The sequence below is a fragment of the Procambarus clarkii genome, chromosome 32 (genome assembly GCF_040958095.1).
Source record: "Procambarus clarkii isolate CNS0578487 chromosome 32, FALCON_Pclarkii_2.0, whole genome shotgun sequence".
In the NCBI taxonomy this organism is placed as follows: Eukaryota; Metazoa; Arthropoda; class Malacostraca; order Decapoda; family Cambaridae; genus Procambarus; species Procambarus clarkii.
This window is the reverse complement of record NC_091181.1, coordinates 26228093-26246909: the sequence shown is the minus strand read 5'-3', so window position 1 is coordinate 26246909 and position 18817 is coordinate 26228093. Positions and strand designations below refer to the sequence as shown.

The following is an 18817-nucleotide window of genomic DNA, read 5'->3' as shown; positions in this document are numbered from 1 at the left end:
GTCCACGAGGTACCCTACACATAAGGGGCATAACTGGCAGACCCCTCACAGTGTTCAAGAGAGAACTGGCCCTCTGTTTCTTGTCCACGAGGTACCCTACACATAAGGGGCATAACTGGCCGACCCCTCACAGTGTTCAAGAGAGAACTGGATAAACACCTCCAAAGGATACCTGATCAACCAGGCTGTGACTCATACGTCAGGCTGCGAGCAGCCGCGTCTAACAGCCTGGTTGATCAGTCCAGCAACCAGGAGGCCTGGTCGACGACCGGGCCGCGGGGACACTAAGCCCCGGAAGCACCTCAAGGCACCCCCATTTCCATGTTAGCGTGTCTGCAGATATCACAGCACGTTACCAAATGCTTTTAATAGTCCTGGAAAATGCAGTCACGCCATCTCATGTAGTCTCGGTGACAGTAATTTATCACACATGTGGAGCCGGTCGGCCGAGCGGACAGCACGCTGGACTGTGATCCTGTGGTCCCGGGTTCGATCCCGGGCGCCGGCGACAAACAATGGGCAGAGTTTCTTTCACCCTATGCCCCTGTTACCTAGCAGTAAATAGGTACCTGGGTGTTAGTCAGCTGTCACGGGCTGCTTCCTGGGGGTGGAGGCCTGGTCGAGGACCGGGCCGCGGGGACACTAAAGCCCCGAAATCATCTCAAGATAACCTCAAGATAACATGCCTCTCCTTCTCTAATGCCATGCTGACATTTGTTATAAATTTGAATCTGTCCAAGTTCTCAGCCTTTGTCCGCGATAATGTCTGTTTTCCTTAGTCATACGTTGGCCGTTGTACCATATAACCTTATTAAGGCCTTACTTGTATGGGTTGAAACTTTATTTTATTAATGTTTTGTTATGCAACATGATGAGGTACACGTGCGCGCGCGCGCGTGTGTGTGTGTGTGTGTGTGTGTGTGTGTGTGTGTGTGTGTGTGTGTGTGTGTGTGTGTGTGTGTGTGTGTGTGTGTGTGTGTGTCATTTACATACGTAAATGATCTTCCGGAGGGTATTGACTCATTCCTCTCAATGTTTGCTGACGATGCCAAAATTATGAAAGGATTAAGACAGAGGAGGACTGCTTGAGGCTTCAAGAAGACCTGGATAAGCTGCAGGAATGGTCGAACAAATGGTTGTTAGAGTTTAACCCAAGCAAATGTAATGTAATGAAGATAGGTGTAGGGAGCAGGAGACCAGATACAAGGTATCATTTGGGAGATGAAATACTTCAAGAGTCAGAGAGAGAGAAAGACCTGGGGGTTGATATCACGCCAGACCTGTCCCCTGAAGCTCATATCAAGAGGATAACATCAGCGGCATATGACAGGTTGGCTAACATAAGAACGGCCTTTAGAAACTTGTATAAGGAATCATTCAGAACTTTGTATACCACATATATCAGACCAATCCTGGAGTATGCAGCTATCATGGAGTTATCATGGACTCCATGCAATCATGGAGTCCATATCTAGTCAAACATAAGACTAATCTGGAAAAGGTTCAAAGGTTTGCCACCAGACTAGTACCCGAACTGAGGGGTATGAGCTACGAGGAGAGACTACGGGAATTAAACCTCACGTCGCTGGAAGACAGAAGAGTCAGGGGGAACATGATCACCACATTCAAGATTCTCAAAGGAATTGATAAGGGTAGATAAAGACAGTATTTAACACAAGGGGCACGTGTACTATGGTACACAGGTGGAAACTGAATGCCCAAATGAGCCACTGAGATATCAGAACGAACTTTTTCAGTGTCAGAGTGGTTGACAAATGGAATGCATTAGGCAGTGATGTGGTGGAGGCTGACTCCATACACAGTTTCAAGTGTTGACATGATAGAGCCCAGTAGGCTCAGGAACCTGTACACCTGTTGATTCACAGTTGAGAGGCGGGACCAAAGAGCCAAAACTCAACCCCCACAAGCACAACTAGGTGAGTACACCCCCTGGAGCGAGGCGGACAGGCACACACCCGGTGCCACTTCCGGGTTGTCAGCTGGTGGAGTGAACAAGGCAGTTAGCGTTGGTCGCGGGGCACTGTGAAGGCCCACCTGGTGGCCCTCCCTACTGACAGGGGGGGGGGGCGACAGTGCTGGCACTATTCTACCACCGTCTTGGCAGTGCCCCGCTAGGGATGCACCTGGCACTCCAGGCACCCTTAGTGGTTCATCATATGGTGATTCTGACCCCCCCCCCTTCTGGGGCATATCCCCCCCACCTCTCCAAATAGTTGGAAAGCCCCTACTCCCCCTCTTTACCTCCCCCCCCCCTAATTCCTCCTCTCTAACACCCCATCCCACCTTTCCTGCTCCCCCCCCTTCCATCTGTTCTCCCCCCCCCCGGCACCCCCTCCCGCCGGCACTGTGACAGTGATCACGTCACACATATTTACAGGGGAACCGGAAGATGCTGGCCGCCTGGCACTCACCTGTGTGGTGGTGGTGGCTGTGGTGGTGGTGGTGGTGGTGGTGGTGGTGGTGGTGGTGGTGGTCTGTGTTGGCTGTGGCGCCCTGCCACCACCACCACTAACACCACCACCACAGCCACCACCACCACCACCACAGCCACCACCACCACCACCACCACCACAAACACCACCACCACAGCCACCACCACCACCACCACAAACACCACCACCACAGCCACCACCACCACCACAGCCACCACCACCACCACCACCACTAACACTAACAACAAAATGATCTACCTAACCAAACGGATTTTCTATAATGCTCAGTATAATTATTGGCATGATAATGCTAAGTTTTTATTTTCAGTGCTGAAAGTAATTTATTATTAATTATTATTATTTTTATTATTATTATTATTGTTATTATTATTATTGCTACGAGAGAGACTGGCTGAAGAGTAAGTTGCAAATGTCAGGTGTAATCCAGGCACATTGCGTGCAACCTGTCCTCACACAGGACAGGTTGTGAGGACACATACCTCACAAGTAGACACAAATGAGTTTATTTCACCTTGATGCGCCTGTTCACTCCTAGCAGTAAATGGGTACCTGGGAGTATAGACAGCTGTTACGGGCTGCTTCCTGGGGATGTGTGTGGGTGGGTGTGTGGGTGTGTGTGTATATGTGTGTGTGTGTGTGTGTGTGTGTGTGTGTGTGTGTGTGTGTGTGTGTGTGCGCGTGTGTGTGTGTGTGTGTGTGTATTCACCTAGTTGTGTTTGCGGGGGTTGAGCTTTGCTCTTTCGGTCCGCCTCTCAACTGTCAATCAACTGTTTACTAACTACTTTTTTTTTCTCCACACCACACACACACACACCCCAGGAAGCAGCCCGTGACAGCTGACTAACTCCCAGGTACCTATTTACTGCTAGGTAACAGGGGGCATTCAGGGTGAAAGAAACTTTGCCCATTTGTTTCTGCCTTTTGCGGGAATCGAACCCGCGCCACAGAATTACGAGTCCTGCGTGCTATCCACCAGGCTACCAGACCTACCAGTGTGTGTGTGTGGGGTGGGGGGGGGGTTCAAGATCACCTTGTTGACATTATGCCAACAACACCCATGCCATCTCCCCTCCCCCCCCCACCACCTCTCTGGCACTTTTCTATTTCCACATCCTCCATTTTTCTTCCTCTTCCTATTTCCTGCCCGTCTCCCTCACTTCCTCCCTACTCTCTCTCTCTCTCTCTCTCTCTCTCTCTCTCTCTCTCTCTCTCTCTCTCTCTCTCTCTCTCTCTCTCTCTCTCTCTCCAATCCCTGTCTGGAGGCAGGAAGGGCGTGGGTATGAGGCCAGGCATTAACACTGACAGATGGCACTAACAGCAGGCATCACAAACACTACCCTGCCAGCTGGGGGCCGACAGCTGTAGCTGACAGCTGTGGCTGACAGCTGGGGCTGACAGCTGGGGCTGACAGCTGGGGCTGACAGCTGTGGCTGACCCCCTGGGGCTGACAGCTGTGGCTGACCCCCTGGGGCTGACAGCTGGGGCTGACAGCTGGGGCTGACAGCTGGGGCTGACAGCTGGGGCTGACAGCTGGGGCTGACAGCTGGGGCTGACAGCATGCACTAAAAACAAACAAAGGCTCACTATTACATCACTTCCGGGACGTCAACCTTCCTCTCAGCGTGCAGGTAAACACCGTCTGATCGTCCCAATGCAGCCTGCACATGCTCGCCTCATGAGACCCGGGTTCGAGCCTCAAGAGAACCGCCTGGTGCCAAAGTCGACTTCTTTAAGTGCCCCTCGTTTCACTCCGTCCTTCATAGACCGCGAGATGCTCAATCTCTCTCTCTTGACTTAGATATAGATAGATCTAAGCTATCTCTCTCTCGACTTTCTCTGGGTAGAGTGCATAGTTCGTCGCCAAATTGAGCAATAGATCGCTCAATCTATTTCTTAATTTCTGTTTTTTTTTCCTCTGTGGTTGTGGAGACTGTGTCACACTTCTAAGGCACAGTGGTGCCAGATTGTTGACACTGTGTCACACTGTTGTATGGAAAAGTGTTGTGTATGGTACACTGTTATGGCACTCCATCTATAGGCAGCGTATGGCATCTATAGAGGCTGTGGGCTCCTAATATATATAAACATCAAAAAATGATATGCTGGATGAATCTTAGTGAGGGTGAAGTATCTGTTTAGTGACGGTGGAAGCTGGTATATAAGAGGGGAGAAAGTGTGTGTGTGGGGGGTCGACCCCGACCCGCCTATGATTGTCTTCTAATACACACCAGTCACCCTACAAAATATTGTGAGGGTAGCCACAATTGCCACACTCTCTCCAACCCTATATCCCTCTTTTCCCTACCCTATACCCCTTTTTCCCCTATCCTATACCCTCGCCTTTATTCCCCACTTCCCGCTCTCCTTCCCTACACTCCACCCCCCCATCTTCCCCTCGTCTGTATGAGGGAAGTCAAGCCAAGCAGCACACATTATATATATATATATATATATATATATATATATATATATATATATATATATATATATATATATATATATATATATATATATATATATTATACATTCGTTTTATTTCAACTTTGTTACAAAAAAGGAGTTACATATAGGGTACAAAGATGATTATCATAAGTTGTCGAGTTCGTCCAGCTCCTCAGATGGCGGGCAGGAACCCTGAATGCAGCGTGCATTTCCTGTCTGAATCGCCACGCTGATGTGCTGGAAAAGGAAGCTTGCAGCTCTAGGGTCCCTTGTTGTTTCCATTAGCCTAGAACCCAGTTCCTTCAAAAAACTGGTAGCACTTTTACCCCAGGCGCCGAGTGTCTCAGAAGCAATGGGGACAAAATTGTAGTGGTGATCCAGTTCTCTGTACTTACGGGATTTGGGTGATTCCCTGTGGGTGGCAGCGCCACCCGGTTGTGCAACACTGAGGTCAATGTAGGTGTTAGCCAGGGTTGATACGCACGTGTAGTCCCATACCAACTGCTTGCCATTCTTCTAGGGGTTCACTGTGATACCATCTGGGCGACCAATAAGAGCATCAGAGTTACGAGGCGTTATGTAACGGGGCTCTCTTTCAGCTGGGCATCCAGCTGTGGTGAGGCTGGATCCCTTTGTGTGTATTTATACCTCAATAAATTTGTTTAAATTTCAATTGTCCTCACACAAACACACACAAGTGTGAACATGAACATAAACATAAACACACACACACACACTCACACACCAGCTAGAGTATGCAGCGGTTGTGTGGTGCCCATATCTTAAGAAGCACATCAACAAACTGGAAAAGGTGCAAAGACACGCTACTAAGTGGCTCCCAGAACTGAAGGGCAAGAGCTACGAGGAGAGGTTAGAGGCATTAAATATGCCAAAACTAGAAGACAGAAGAAAAAGAGGTGATATGCTCACTACATACAAAATAGTAACAGGAATTGATAAAATCGATAGGGAAGACTTCCTGAGACCTGGCACTTTAAGAACAAGAGGTCATAGATTTAAACTAGCTAAACACAGATGCCGAAGAAATATAAGAAAATTCACTTTCGCAAACAGAGTGGTAGACGGTTGGAAGAAGTTAAGTGAGAAGGTGGTGGAGGCCAAGACCGTCAGTAGTTTCAAAGCGTTATATGACAAAGAGTGCTGGGAAGACGGGACACCACGAGCGTAGCTCTCATCCTGTAACTACACTTAGGTAATTACACACACACACACACGTACGTACGTACGTTTGCTGATGATTCAAAAATTATAAGAAGAATCACGACAGATGATGATAGAGACTACAGGATGACCTGGACAAACTGTAGGAATAGTCTAGAAAATGGCTACTAAAGTTCAACTCAAGAAAGTGTAGGGTAATGAAATTAGGCGAAGGGAGCAGAAGGCTGAACACAAGGTACCATCTGGGAGATGCAATCCTGCAAGAGTCAAATAGAGAGAAAGATCTGGGGGGTTGATGTCACACCGAACCTGTCCCCAGAGGCCCACATCAAAAGGATATCACCAGGGCATATGCTAGATCCAACAACATAAGAACTGCCTTTAGAAACTTGTGTAAGGAACCGTTCAGGACCTTGTATACCACCTATGTCAGACCAATGCTGGAATATGCAGCTCCAGCATGGAGTCCATGCTTAGTTAAACACAAGACAAAGTTAGAGAAGATTGAGAGGTATGCCACCAGACTAGTCCCGGAACTGAGAGGTATGAGCTATGAGGAAAGGCTAAAGGAGCTGAACCTCACAACCCTGGAAAACAGAAGAGCAAGGGAAGACATGATAACCACCTACAAAATTCTCAGGAGAATTGACAGGGTGGAGAAAGAAACTTTATAGCACGGGTGGAACACGATCAAGGGGACACAGGTGGAAGCTTAGTACCCAGATGAGCCACAGACATATTAGAGTGTCAGAGTAGTTAACAGGTGGAATGCATGTGGTGGAGGCTGACTCCATACACAGTTTCAAATATAGATATGATAGAGCCCAGTATACATAGGCTCAGGAATCTGTACACCAGTTGATTGACAGTTTGGAGGCGGGACCAAAGAGCCAGAGCTCAACCCCCGCAAGCACAACTAAGTGAGTACAGGTAGGTGAGTACACGGGAAGGGACCAACCCACAATGCCTGCAGACATGACGCCATGAATGGCGAGGGAGTTGCCGGAGCCGCCATTCGGCCAGGATGCATATATTGAGGCCGCCGCCCAACTGCCCGTCCCAACTGGTCGTCCGCTCCTCCAAGACCTCACCTATACTCTCAGGAGAACTTACTATAGCACCTACAGCAGACTCCGGTCTTCTGTTCACCTCCGGTCCTCACAGACATCCCCCTCAGGGGACAGTGGGGGCCCTGACCCCGGGATCAGTACAGGATGACCTCCACCTCCCAGTGGAGGTCATCCACGAGCACTGGATTAATACCTGCTTGATACCTGGTTGATGGGGTTCTGGGAGTTGTTCTACTCCCCAAGCCCGGCCCGAGGCCAGCCTTGACTTGTAAGAGTTTGGTCCACCAGGCTGTTGCTTGGAGCGGTCCACAGGACCACATACCCACCACAGCCCGGTTAGTCCGGCTCTCCTTCAAAAAAACTATGTAGTTTTCTCTTTTAGATGTCCACGGTTGTTCCGGCAATATTTCTTAGGAGGATGTTGTACATCCTCGCTGGGAGGATGTTGAACAACCGTGGACCTCTGATGATTATACAGTGTTCTATAACTGACTGTGTTATGACCCCAAGTAGCCTGGGTGGAACGAGTCTACCTTTCTGAGAGTCATTCTACCTTCCGGGCCTGACTGAGAGGTCAGAAGAAAGATGTATATATTAAATAATTGAGTAAACGTCAGTGAGTAATTTCAGGATACTAGCAGAGGACGGGCGTTGGTAGTAAGTGACATGAAATGAGATGTTGATACTTTGGGGACGTGAAGTGAAGCTAGGAGGAGGTCGTGACCTCACTTGAGTCACGACTGTCGTCAGAGGTGGTTGTACATCGTTGATTCTCACGGAAATAAGGCAGAATATAGTTCCCTGTGTTAGTGCTGGAGTGATGACTACTTGTCTAAGTGTGAGGAAGCTGTTGGGGACATAGTACACCATTTCTCTGTGATTTTGGTAAATTAGAGGCGACCTGCAAGTGTGTGTTGGTCGTGCCTTGGTGAAACTCTAATTGTTGTGCCTTCAAGAGGATGAAAGTAAGCAGGCATTCCTGTTGTGGAACCTGCCAGGCGACGTTGTGAACTCAAGTGGTGGACTGGAGGAAGCCTTGTGAGGCAGTCCTGATGCATTTTTGTGGGTGGCCTATGTGAGCGCCATGTTTGAGCTCCAGTGAGTGAGCGTTGTCACGTCAGAGATTTCGGCGGTAAACCTGTTTAATCAGTTGTTAATTTAGCCACTAGTGTTTGATCATGTGTCCAGCAATCATAGTGAACATATGTGTATGTAGAATAGATATTTTGTTAAGACAGTGAGCTAAAATAAGTAATTGAAGTTGGGAGGAAATGCTAGAGGGAGCGGTGGTATATCTGCCCTCGCCGAAGGTCAGTGGGTGACTGAGGGGGGGAACCCCCCATCGTCGGGACGGGAGAGATGTGTCAAAACATGTTCCCAGGTGGACCCGCCCAGGATGGGGGAGGACCCACATTGGCAGAACCGTAGTGCAGGCATAAGGATGTCGGATGGAGGAGTTTATTTTTTGTGAATACATTTAATTATGTTTTGTTAGGAAAACATTTTTATTGTCATGGTAATGGAATTGCAGGTTTGTTTGGGAAGGAGTTCGTGGAGAAACTTCGAGGCTAGAGTAGAAGGTAATGGAAGAACTTCGAGGCTGGAGAAGAAGTGTATGCTGAACTCTGTGGTAGAGCAGAACTCCATAGTGAGGAGTTGACTTCAAGCAGAATAGAGGAGCTACACGTGTCTCTGTGGCATCAGTGGTGAAGCATCACTGATGTTGGAGGAGGACTTTGTTGTGCAGCAGATTGGGAGAACTGCAGAAGTGCCTTTCCTGATAGCTTGGAGGACCTGGAGGATAGACGCTGGTGGTGAGACAGACGATATTGGTGGTGAGCCTCTAGGAGCAGAACAGAGGTTAATGGTAGACACACAATTGTATAAGGAGAGTGTTTGAATGCTGATTGGCGTGTAAGACGCAGTGTAAGGTGTGAGATTGATTTCTTCTTTTGTTGGGGGATACTTATGTAGATGTTTCTAATGTTTCAGCCCCGAGCCGAGTTTCATATACTTTTAGGGTTGAGGATACAGTATTGTTGTGACAGGATTTCAGCCCCATGTAGTGAGGGAGTAGTAAGTGGTAAACCAAGAGTTGGGCAGCCACTTGATATGGACGGTTGGTGAAGCAAGAATACGCTATTGGAATGCTACCGGGTTCTAGCAGGTTAGAGGGTTGTATGATAATGTTCTATTTTATATGTCATGTATTATGTATGTTTTCTTTGTATATTAAATGTATATGTTAACTGGCTTTTGCTCTTGTCCTGGTGAGGTTTCCCAGAAAGTAGAAGAGAGAAAGGGTCACAGCTGCGTACAGGGTGGCAGAAGATACTAATTCATGAAATTTGAATTTAGGAGATTATTCCAAACAAGGAGAGAATGGGGAGTCACGGCGCCTCGAGTAGGGTGAGTTGGAGCCGCACCCCTAAATATGTGATGCTAAACCCCCTCTCCAAGATCAAGAGGCGTACAGGGAGATCTCCTAGGTGAATTACAAGCACTCCAGTGTCCACTGCTGGTCGACCGACGGTAGCGGGAGTGTGACTGCTGAGGTCGGTTGATTGTTCCGTCAGTGGTTGGGGACGTTGTCCGCCAGTACGCAAATAACGGTCTGGTGCAATAGCCAGAGCTCTATTTTGGAGGTTTAAGTCCCAAAATCCCCAACACCCTCAAAGCAGAACAACTGGGTTCTATTCTGCATTTTCTTCCATATCGTTCACTCCAGTATGTTGTTATTTTACTGTGTAGATTTGGGACCTGTCCCTCCAGTATTTTCCACGTGTATATTATTTGATATCTCTCTCGTCTCCTTTATAGGGAGTACATTTGGAGAGCTTTGAGACGATCCCAACAATTTAGGTGCTTTATCGCGTCTATGTATGCCGTATATGTTCTCTGTATTCCCTCTATTTCAGCAATCTCTCCTGGTCTGAAGACGAAAGTTAGCACTGAGCAGTACTCAAGCCGGGACAGCTCAAGTGATTTGTATAGTACAACCATTGTGATGGGATCCCTGGATTTGAAGGTTCTCGTAATCCATCCGATGATTTTTCTGGCTGACGCAATGTTTGCTTGGTTATGCTATGACGACCTAAACGTTAGGTCGTCAAACATCATTATTCCCAAATCCTTTACATGCTGTTTTCCTACAATGGGTACATTTGATTGTGTTTTGTACCCTGTATTATGTTTAAGGTCGTCATTTTTACCGTACCTGAGTACCTGGAATTTATCACTGTTAAACATCATGTTGTTGTCGTCTGCTGCCCAGTCGAAAACTTTATTAATATCTGCTTGTAGTTTTTAAATGTCTTGAGCAGAGGTAATTTTCATGCTGATTTTTGTGTCATCTGCAAAGGATGACACGAAGCTGTGACTTGTATTTGAGTCTATATCTGATAAGAGAATATGGAAAAGCAGTGGTGCAAGGACTGTACCCTGAGGTACCGAGCTATTAACTGCACTTGGACTCGATTTTATATGATTGACTGTTACTCTTAGTGTTCTGTTCGACAGAAAACTGAGCATCCAGCGTCCTACTTTACCAGTTATTCCCATTGACCTCATTTTGTGTGCTATCACTCCATGGTCACATTTATTAAATACCTTTGTAAAGTCCGTGTATACCACATCTGCATTTTTGTTTTACTTATGTAGTTATTATTGTAGGTTCTTGTATCAACTTACTAATGATTAATTTAGAGTGTGGTGTTGAAAACCATGTGGCATAGTAGGTGTTGACACAGCAGCGCCCCCCACGGGACTACACACACAGCAGCGCCCCCCACGGGACTATACACACAGCAGCGCCCCCCACGGGACTACACACACAGCAGCGCCCCCCACGGGACTACACACACAGCAGCGCCCCCCACGGGACTACACACACAGCAGCGCCCCCCACGGGACTACACACACAGCAGCGCCCCCCACGGGACTACACACACAGCAGCGCCCCCCACGGGACTACACACACAGCAGCGCCCCCCCCCCACGGGACTACACACACAGCAGCGCCCCCCCCCACGGGACTACACACACAGCAGCGCCCCCCACGGGACTATACACACAGCAGCGCCCCCCACGGGACTATACACACACAGCAGCGCCCCCCCACGGGACTATACACACACAGCAGCGCCCCCCACGGGACTACACACACAGCAGCGCCCCCCACGGGACTACACACACAGCAGCGCCCCCCACGGGACTACACACACAGCAGCGCCCCCCACGGGACTACACACACAGCAGCGCCCCCCACGGGACTACACACACAACAGCGCCCCCCACGGGATTACACACACAGCAGCGCCCCCACGGGACTACACACACAGCAGCGCCCCCCCACGGGACTATACACACACAGCAGCGCCCCCACGGGACTATACACACACAGCAGCGCCCCCCCCACGGGACTATACACACAGCAGCGCCCCCCACGGGACTATACACACAGCAACGCCCCCACGGGACTACACACACAGCAGCGCCCCCCACGGGACTACACACACAGCAGCGCCCCCCCACTAGACTACACACACAGCAGCGCCCCCCACGGGACTACACACACAGCAGCGCCCCCCACTAGACTACACACACAGCAGCGCCCCCCACTAGACTACACACACAGCAGCGCCCCCCACGGAACTACACACACAGCAGCGCCCCCCACGGAACTACACACACAGCAGCGCCCCCCACGGGACTATACACACACAGCAGCGCCCCCCACGGGACTATATACACACAGCAGCGCCCCCCACGGGACTATACACACAGCAGCGCCCCCCACGGGACTACACACACAGCAGCGCCCCCCACTAGACTACACACACAGCAGCGCCCCCCACGGAACTACACACACAGCAGCGCCCCCCACGGGACTACACACACACAGCGCCCCCCACGGGACTATACACACACACAGCAGCGCCCCCACGGGACTACACACACAGCAGCGCCCCCCACGGGACTACACACACAGCAGCGCCCCCCACGGGACTACACACACAGCAGCGCCCCCCCACGGGACTACACACACAGCAACGCCCCCCACGGGACTATACACACAGCAGCGCCCCCCACGGGACTACACACACAGCAGCGCCCCCCACGGGACTACACACACAGCAGCGCCCCCCACGGGACTATACACACACAGCGCCCCCCCCCCCCACGGGACTATACACACACAGCAGCGCCCCCCACGGGACTATACACACACAGCAGCGCCCCCCACGGGACTACACACACAACAGCGCCCCCCACGGGACTATACACACAGCAGCGCCCCCCACGGGACTATACACACACAGCAGCGCCCCCCACGGGACTATACACACACAGCAGCGCCCCCCACGGGACTATACACACACAGCAGCGCCCCCCACGGGACTACACACACAGCAGCGCCCCCCACGGGACTATACACACACAGCAGCGCCCCCCACGGGACTATACACACATAGCAGCGCCCCCCACGGGACTATACACACACAGCAGCGCCCCCCACGGGACTATACACACAGCAGCGCCCCCCACGGGACTATAGACACAGCAGCGCCCCCCCACGGGACTATACACACACACAGCAGCGCCCCCCACGGGACTATACACACACAGCAGCGCCCCCCACGGGACTACACACACAACAGCGCCCCCCACGGGACTACACACACAGCAGCGCCCCCCACGGGACTATACACACACAGCAGCGCCCCCCACGGGACTACACACACAACAGCGCCCCCCACGGGACTATACACACACAACAGCGCCCCCCACGGGACTATACACACACAGCAGCGCCCCCCCCCCCCCCGCCAGGCTGACAGCTATGCACTATGATGATCCAAACGTCGACCTTCATAACATAAACTTTGCGTCACAGCTTTTCCAGGATCCGGTTTGGCAAGCCTCCTGAGGACGTCAAGTCGAGCACGAGAGAAAGCTGTCTGGGAGGGAACGTTGGTGCTGGGAGGGGTGCTGGGAGGGAACGTTGGTGCTGGGAGGGGTGCTGAGAGGGAACGTTGGTGCTGGGAGGGGTGCTGGGAGGGAACGTTGGTGCTGGGAGGGGTGCTGAGAGGGAACGTTGGTGCTGGGAGGGGTGCTGAGAGGGAACGTTGGTGCTGGGAGGGGTGCTGGGAGGGAACGTTAGTGCTGGGAAGGGTGCTGGGAGGGAACGTTGGTGCTGGGAGGGAACGTTGGTGCTGGGAAGGGTGCTGGGAGGGAACCTTGGTGCTGGGAAGGGTGCTGGGAGGGAACGTTGGTGCTGAGAGGGAACGTTGGTGCTGGGAGGGAACGTTGGTGCTGGGAAGGGTGCTGGGAGGGGTGCTGGGAAGGGTGCTGGGAGAGAACGTTGGTGCTGGGAGGGGTGCTGGGAAAGACCTGAGGGCTGGGAGGGACCTGAGGGCTGGGAGGGACCTGGGGGCTATGGGAGGGGTGCTGGGAGACACAATAGTGGGAGGGGGGAGAGTGGGGTGGGAGACCGCGGGATGACATCTGAGGTTTAGAAAGTGCCGGTCTCCAACTACGTCATTCGTGTGCATCATACTGTTAGTGGGTTGTTGGTGGGAGGTTGTATTAACGGGGTTGTGTTGGTGGGAGGTTGTATTGACGGGGTTGTGTTGATGGGAGGTTGTATTGACGGGGTTGTGTTGATGGGAGGTTGTATTGACGGGGTTGTGTTGATGGGAGGTTGTATTGACGGGGTTGTGTTGATGGGAGGTTGTATTGACGGGGTTGTGTTGATGGGAGGTTGTATTGACGGGGTTGTGTTGATGGGAGGTTGTATTGACGGGGTTGTGTTGATGGGAGGTTGTATTGACGGGGTTGTGTTGATGGGAGGTTGTGTTGATGGGAGGTTGTATTGACGGGGTTGTGTTGGTGGGAGGTTGTATTGACGGGGTTGTGTTGATGGGAGGTTGTGTTGATGGGAGGTTGTATTGACGGGGTTGTGTTGGTGGGAGGTTGTATTGACGGGGTTGTGTTGGTGGGAGGTTGTATTGACGGGGTTGTGTTGGTGGGAGGTTGTGTTGATGGGAGGTTGTATTGACGGGGTTGTGTTGGTGGGAGGTTGTGTTGATGGGAGGTTGTATTGACGGGGTTGTGTTGGTGGGAGGTTGTATTGACGGGGTTGTGTTGGTGGGAGGTTGTATTGACGGGGTTGTGTTGGTGGGAGGTTGTATTGACGGGGTTGTGTTGATGGCAGGTTGTGTTGATGGGAGGTTGTATTGACGGGGTTGTGTTGGTGGGAGGTTCTATTGACGGGGTTGTGTTGGTGGGAGGTTGTATTGACGGGGTTGTGTTGATGGGAGGTTGTATTGACGGGGTTGTGTTGGTGGGAGGTTGTGTTGGTGGGAGGTTGTATTGACGGGGTTGTGTTGGTGGGAGGTTGTATTGACGGGGTTGTGTTGGTGGGAGGTTGTATTGACGGGGTTGTGTTGGTGGGAGGTTGTATTGACGGGGTTGTGTTGGTGGGAGGTTGTATTGACGGGGTTGTGTTGATGGGAGGTTGTATTGACGGGGTTGTGTTGATGGGAGGTTGTATTGACGGAGTTGTGTTGATGGGAGGTTGTATTGACGGGGTTGTGTTGATGGGAGGTTGTATTGACGGGGTTGTGTTGATGGGAGGTTGTATTGACGGGGTTGTGTTGATGGGAGGTTGTATTGACAGGGTTGTGTTGATGGGAGGTTGTATTGACGGAGTTGTGTTGATGGGAGGTTGTATTGACGGGGTTGTGTTGATGGGAGGTTGTATTGACGGGGTTGTGTTGATGGGAGGTTGTATTGACGGGGTTGTGTTGATGGGAGGTTGTATTGACGGGGTTGTATTGACGGGGTTGTGTTGATGGGAGGTTGTATTGACGGGGTTGTGTTGATGGGAGATTGTATTGACGGGGTTGTGTTGATGGGAGGTTGTATTGACGGGGTTGTGTTGATGGGAGGTTGTATTGACGGGGTTGTGTTGATGGGAGGTTGTATTGACGGGGTTGTGTTGATGGGAGGTTGTATTGACGGGGTTGTGTTGATGGGAGGTTGTATTGACGGGGTTGTGTTGATGGGAGGTTGTATTGACGGGGTTGTGTTGATGGGAGGTTGTATTGACGGGGTTGTGTTGATGGGAGGTTGTATTGACGGGGGGGGGTTGTTGTTGTTGTGATGGTGGGATATATAGTGATGATGGGGGTTGTATTGATGGGGAGTTGTGGGGGTGGGGTGAGGTTGTGATGTTGTGGGGGGGTTGTGGTCAATATAAGAGGTTATGATGATAGACGTTGTGTAGATGGGGGGATTGTGATGATTTAGGTGTTAGTGTTGATAGGGTTGTGACTGATAATTGGGGTTGTGGTGATATTTTTGATGGGGGGGGGTGATTGTGTATATGGGGTAATGGAGGTTGTATTAATAGGAAGGTTGTGATTGTAGCGGAGCGAGGTGACTACTCTGGAATTATTTAACTAATAAAATGTATCACTGAAATCTTCAACTGGATTCGAATGACTAATAATAATATTATTATTATTATTATTATTAAAAGGTAGTAAGACAAGCCAGTAGAAGTAAACTTGAGCACTGAGAAAGCTTCTCACATTGCACCTTAGTGCCTACAGGACCCGGATACGCTCGTAGTGGTGAAAGGTGTAAGGAAAAACACCCGAGGTGACGGGGGGGAGGGAGGGGAGGGGGTAAATGCAGGTGTAGCAGGTGTTGATTATGGCTGGACAATTATGTGGTGTTGTGGCTGGACAGGTGTGTGTGTGTGTGTGTGTGTGTGTGTGGTGTGTGTGTGTGTGTGTGTGTGTGTGTGTGTGTGTGTGTGTGTGTGTGTGTGTGTGTACTCACCTAGTACTCACCTAGTTGTGCTTGCGGGGGTTGAGCTCTGGCTCTTTGGTCCCGCCTCTCAACCGTCAATCAACAGGTGTACAGGTTCCTGAGCCTATTGGGCTCTATCATATCTACACTTGAAACTGTGTATGGAGTCAGCCTCCACCACATTGCTTCCTAATGCATTCCATTTGTCAACCACTCTGACACTAAAAAAGTTCTTCCTAATATCTCTGTGGCTCATTTGGGCACTCAGTTTCCACCTGTGTCCCCTAGTGCGTGTGCCCCTTGTGTTAAATAGCCTATCTTTATCAACCCTGTCGATTCCCTTGAGAATCTTGAATGTGGTGATCATGTCCCCCCTAACTCTTCAGTCTTCCAACGAAGTGAGGTTCAATTCCCGTAGTCTCTCCTCGTAGCTCATACCTCTCAGCTCGGGTACTAGTCTGGTGGCAAACCTTTGAACCTTTTCCAGTTTACTCTTATGCTTGACTAGATATGGACTCCATGCTGGAGCCGCATACTCCAGGATTGGTCTGACATATGTGGTATATAATGTTCTGAAAGATTCCTTACACAAGTTTCTAAAGGCCGTTCTTATGTTAGCCAACCTGGCATATGCTGCTGATGTTATCCTCTTGATATGAGCTTCAGGGGACAGGTCTGGTATGATATCAACCCCCAGGTCTTTCTCTCTCTCTGACTCTTGAAGTATTTCATCTCCCAAGTGATACCTTGTATCTGGTCTCCTGCTTCCTACTCCTATCTTCATTACATTACATTTGCTTGGGTTAAACTCTAACATCCATTTGTTCGACCATTCCTGCAGCTTGTGTGTGTGTGTGTGTGTGTGTGTGTGTGTGTGTGTGTGTGTGAGGCATGTACAGCCCAGGATAGAAAAGAGAAGACATAAATCTCTCTCTCTCTCTCTCTCTCTCTCTCTCTCTCTCTCTCTCTCTCTCTCTCTCTCTCTCTCTCTCTCTCTCTCTCTCTTTCTCAGATTGGGAAATCTGAGATTGGGAAATCTGAGATTGGGAAATCTGAGATTGGCGTGAATCTGAGACCTCAGATTGGCGTGAAGTCACCAGTGGAGTCCCACAGGGCTCTGTACTTGGTTCTATCCTGTTTCTGATATGCGTAAATGATCTCCCGGCGGGAATAGACTCATTCCTCTCAATGTTTGCTGACCAATGTTTGGTAGAATGCTAAGCTTGCAATTAGGATAGCCAGAGATCCCCATTACAATGATATTGCCAAGAAAAAACTGAGCTCTGTGCTACTTTCAGGGGGAAACAGGAGAAGCAAAAAATGGCATCACAGAGCAGTCTGCTACCTTGAAGAGCTTCACCTGCTTGAGCAAGCCCGTGAGCTCCTGCCTGTAGAGAGGTTACCTCCCTGGGAGGATGACTCATGCAAGATCATCATCAATGAAATGGCAATGAAAAAATCCAACATGATACCACAAGAAATGAGGCACAAGTATCTCGAGGACATTTATAAAGAAGCCGGAGATGAACTAGATCAAATCTACACTGACGGGTCATCTAATCCTATCAATGGCAGGGCTGGTGCAGCATACACGGTAATCAAGGATAATACCTTCCAACGCAGAAATGAAGAAAAAGCACGTATTGAGAACTATGCCTCTTCAACGCAAGCAGAGCTAACTGCCATTGTTATGGCGTTAAGGTTTCTTGAACGGAACACTAATGGTGCAGTGATTTGCACCGATTCAAAAGCAGCGCTGCAAAGCCTAAGTAAAAATCAGGCAGAAAATCTTGCAATAGTCGCTGAAATCAAGAGAGCTGTGAGAGTACTTACCAACCAGGGAAGAGTCATCAAGTTTCTGTGGATCCCCTCCCATGTTGGAATATGTGGAAATGAACGAGCAGATGTGCTGGCTGCTGAAGGCGCTGAAGGAGACCATATTGAATACTTCATACCCAAGACTCAACTACAAATTAGAGGTATTATCAGGCAACATCACCGTGACAAGGTAACTGAGGAAAGGAGGATAGAAGCACAAACCAGTGAATCTGTACGATGGTACAACATGGTTGCAGCTGGCAATCCCAATCAGTATGGCCGAAGAGGAGGACGACGAGGGAGAGAATCTGTAATAGCGAGAATCCGTCTTGGATACAAATATCCATGGAGATTTGGAATGGAAACAACAGTTGATCAGCAAAGTTGCAGAATCTGTGGTGAGAGTGACGGACACCGCCTTGACCACTATCTACGTGAATGTGAACACCTGAGAGACATTAGGAATAACTGTAGAATAATAAACCCCACATTGTTTGAGTTAGGAAAACACTATTTGTCAAATATTGATACTGTTCTTAAAAGATTTCCCCATTTTGCACCCGCAAGATAACGTAAGCTTTTAAGGGTTGATAAATGTTAATCTTCTTGTTTGAGGAGCTGTTCACTTGAGACATTTAAGCAAGTCCCAGCTGTGTCTGGGTACAAGTGACAGGATGAACAACCCAACGGGTTTTCTTCCTATTGGGGAGTGTTGTACATTCTGCTATGGCGGTATGTTCACTCACAAGATGAGTGGCGCTGCCCAATAAACTCGCCCCTCGGGGCAAAATTTAAAAAAATTTTTTTTATCGTAGTTTGAAACCTCGACACAGGGTCCCCGTGGCGCTGCTGTATTCTACATATGAGCTCAAATCCCCCGGGAGGATGAGCCTCCCTAGCCAGTCAGGTCAACTACCAGACTCACTCACTACAGGTCCGTCTAATTACCAAAAACTACCACATACTACACACGCTTCAGAAAACTTCCTGGCAATACGTTAGTAATGAATA

At 49.9% G+C, this 18817-nt stretch overlaps 1 protein-coding gene across 1 annotated transcript; it reads left to right on the top strand.

Moving 5' to 3' along the window:
- The first annotated feature begins 5036 nt into the window (after nucleotides 1-5036).
- Nucleotides 5037-18600, top strand: LOC138370592 (uncharacterized). Its single transcript, XM_069335032.1, has 2 exons — nucleotides 5037-9003; nucleotides 17287-18600. Exons 1-2 carry the CDS (start codon nucleotides 8889-8891, stop codon nucleotides 18375-18377), a joined length of 1206 nt encoding a protein of 401 aa, XP_069191133.1. The 5' UTR covers nucleotides 5037-8888; the 3' UTR covers nucleotides 18378-18600.
- The last annotated feature ends 217 nt before the right edge of the window (nucleotides 18601-18817 follow it).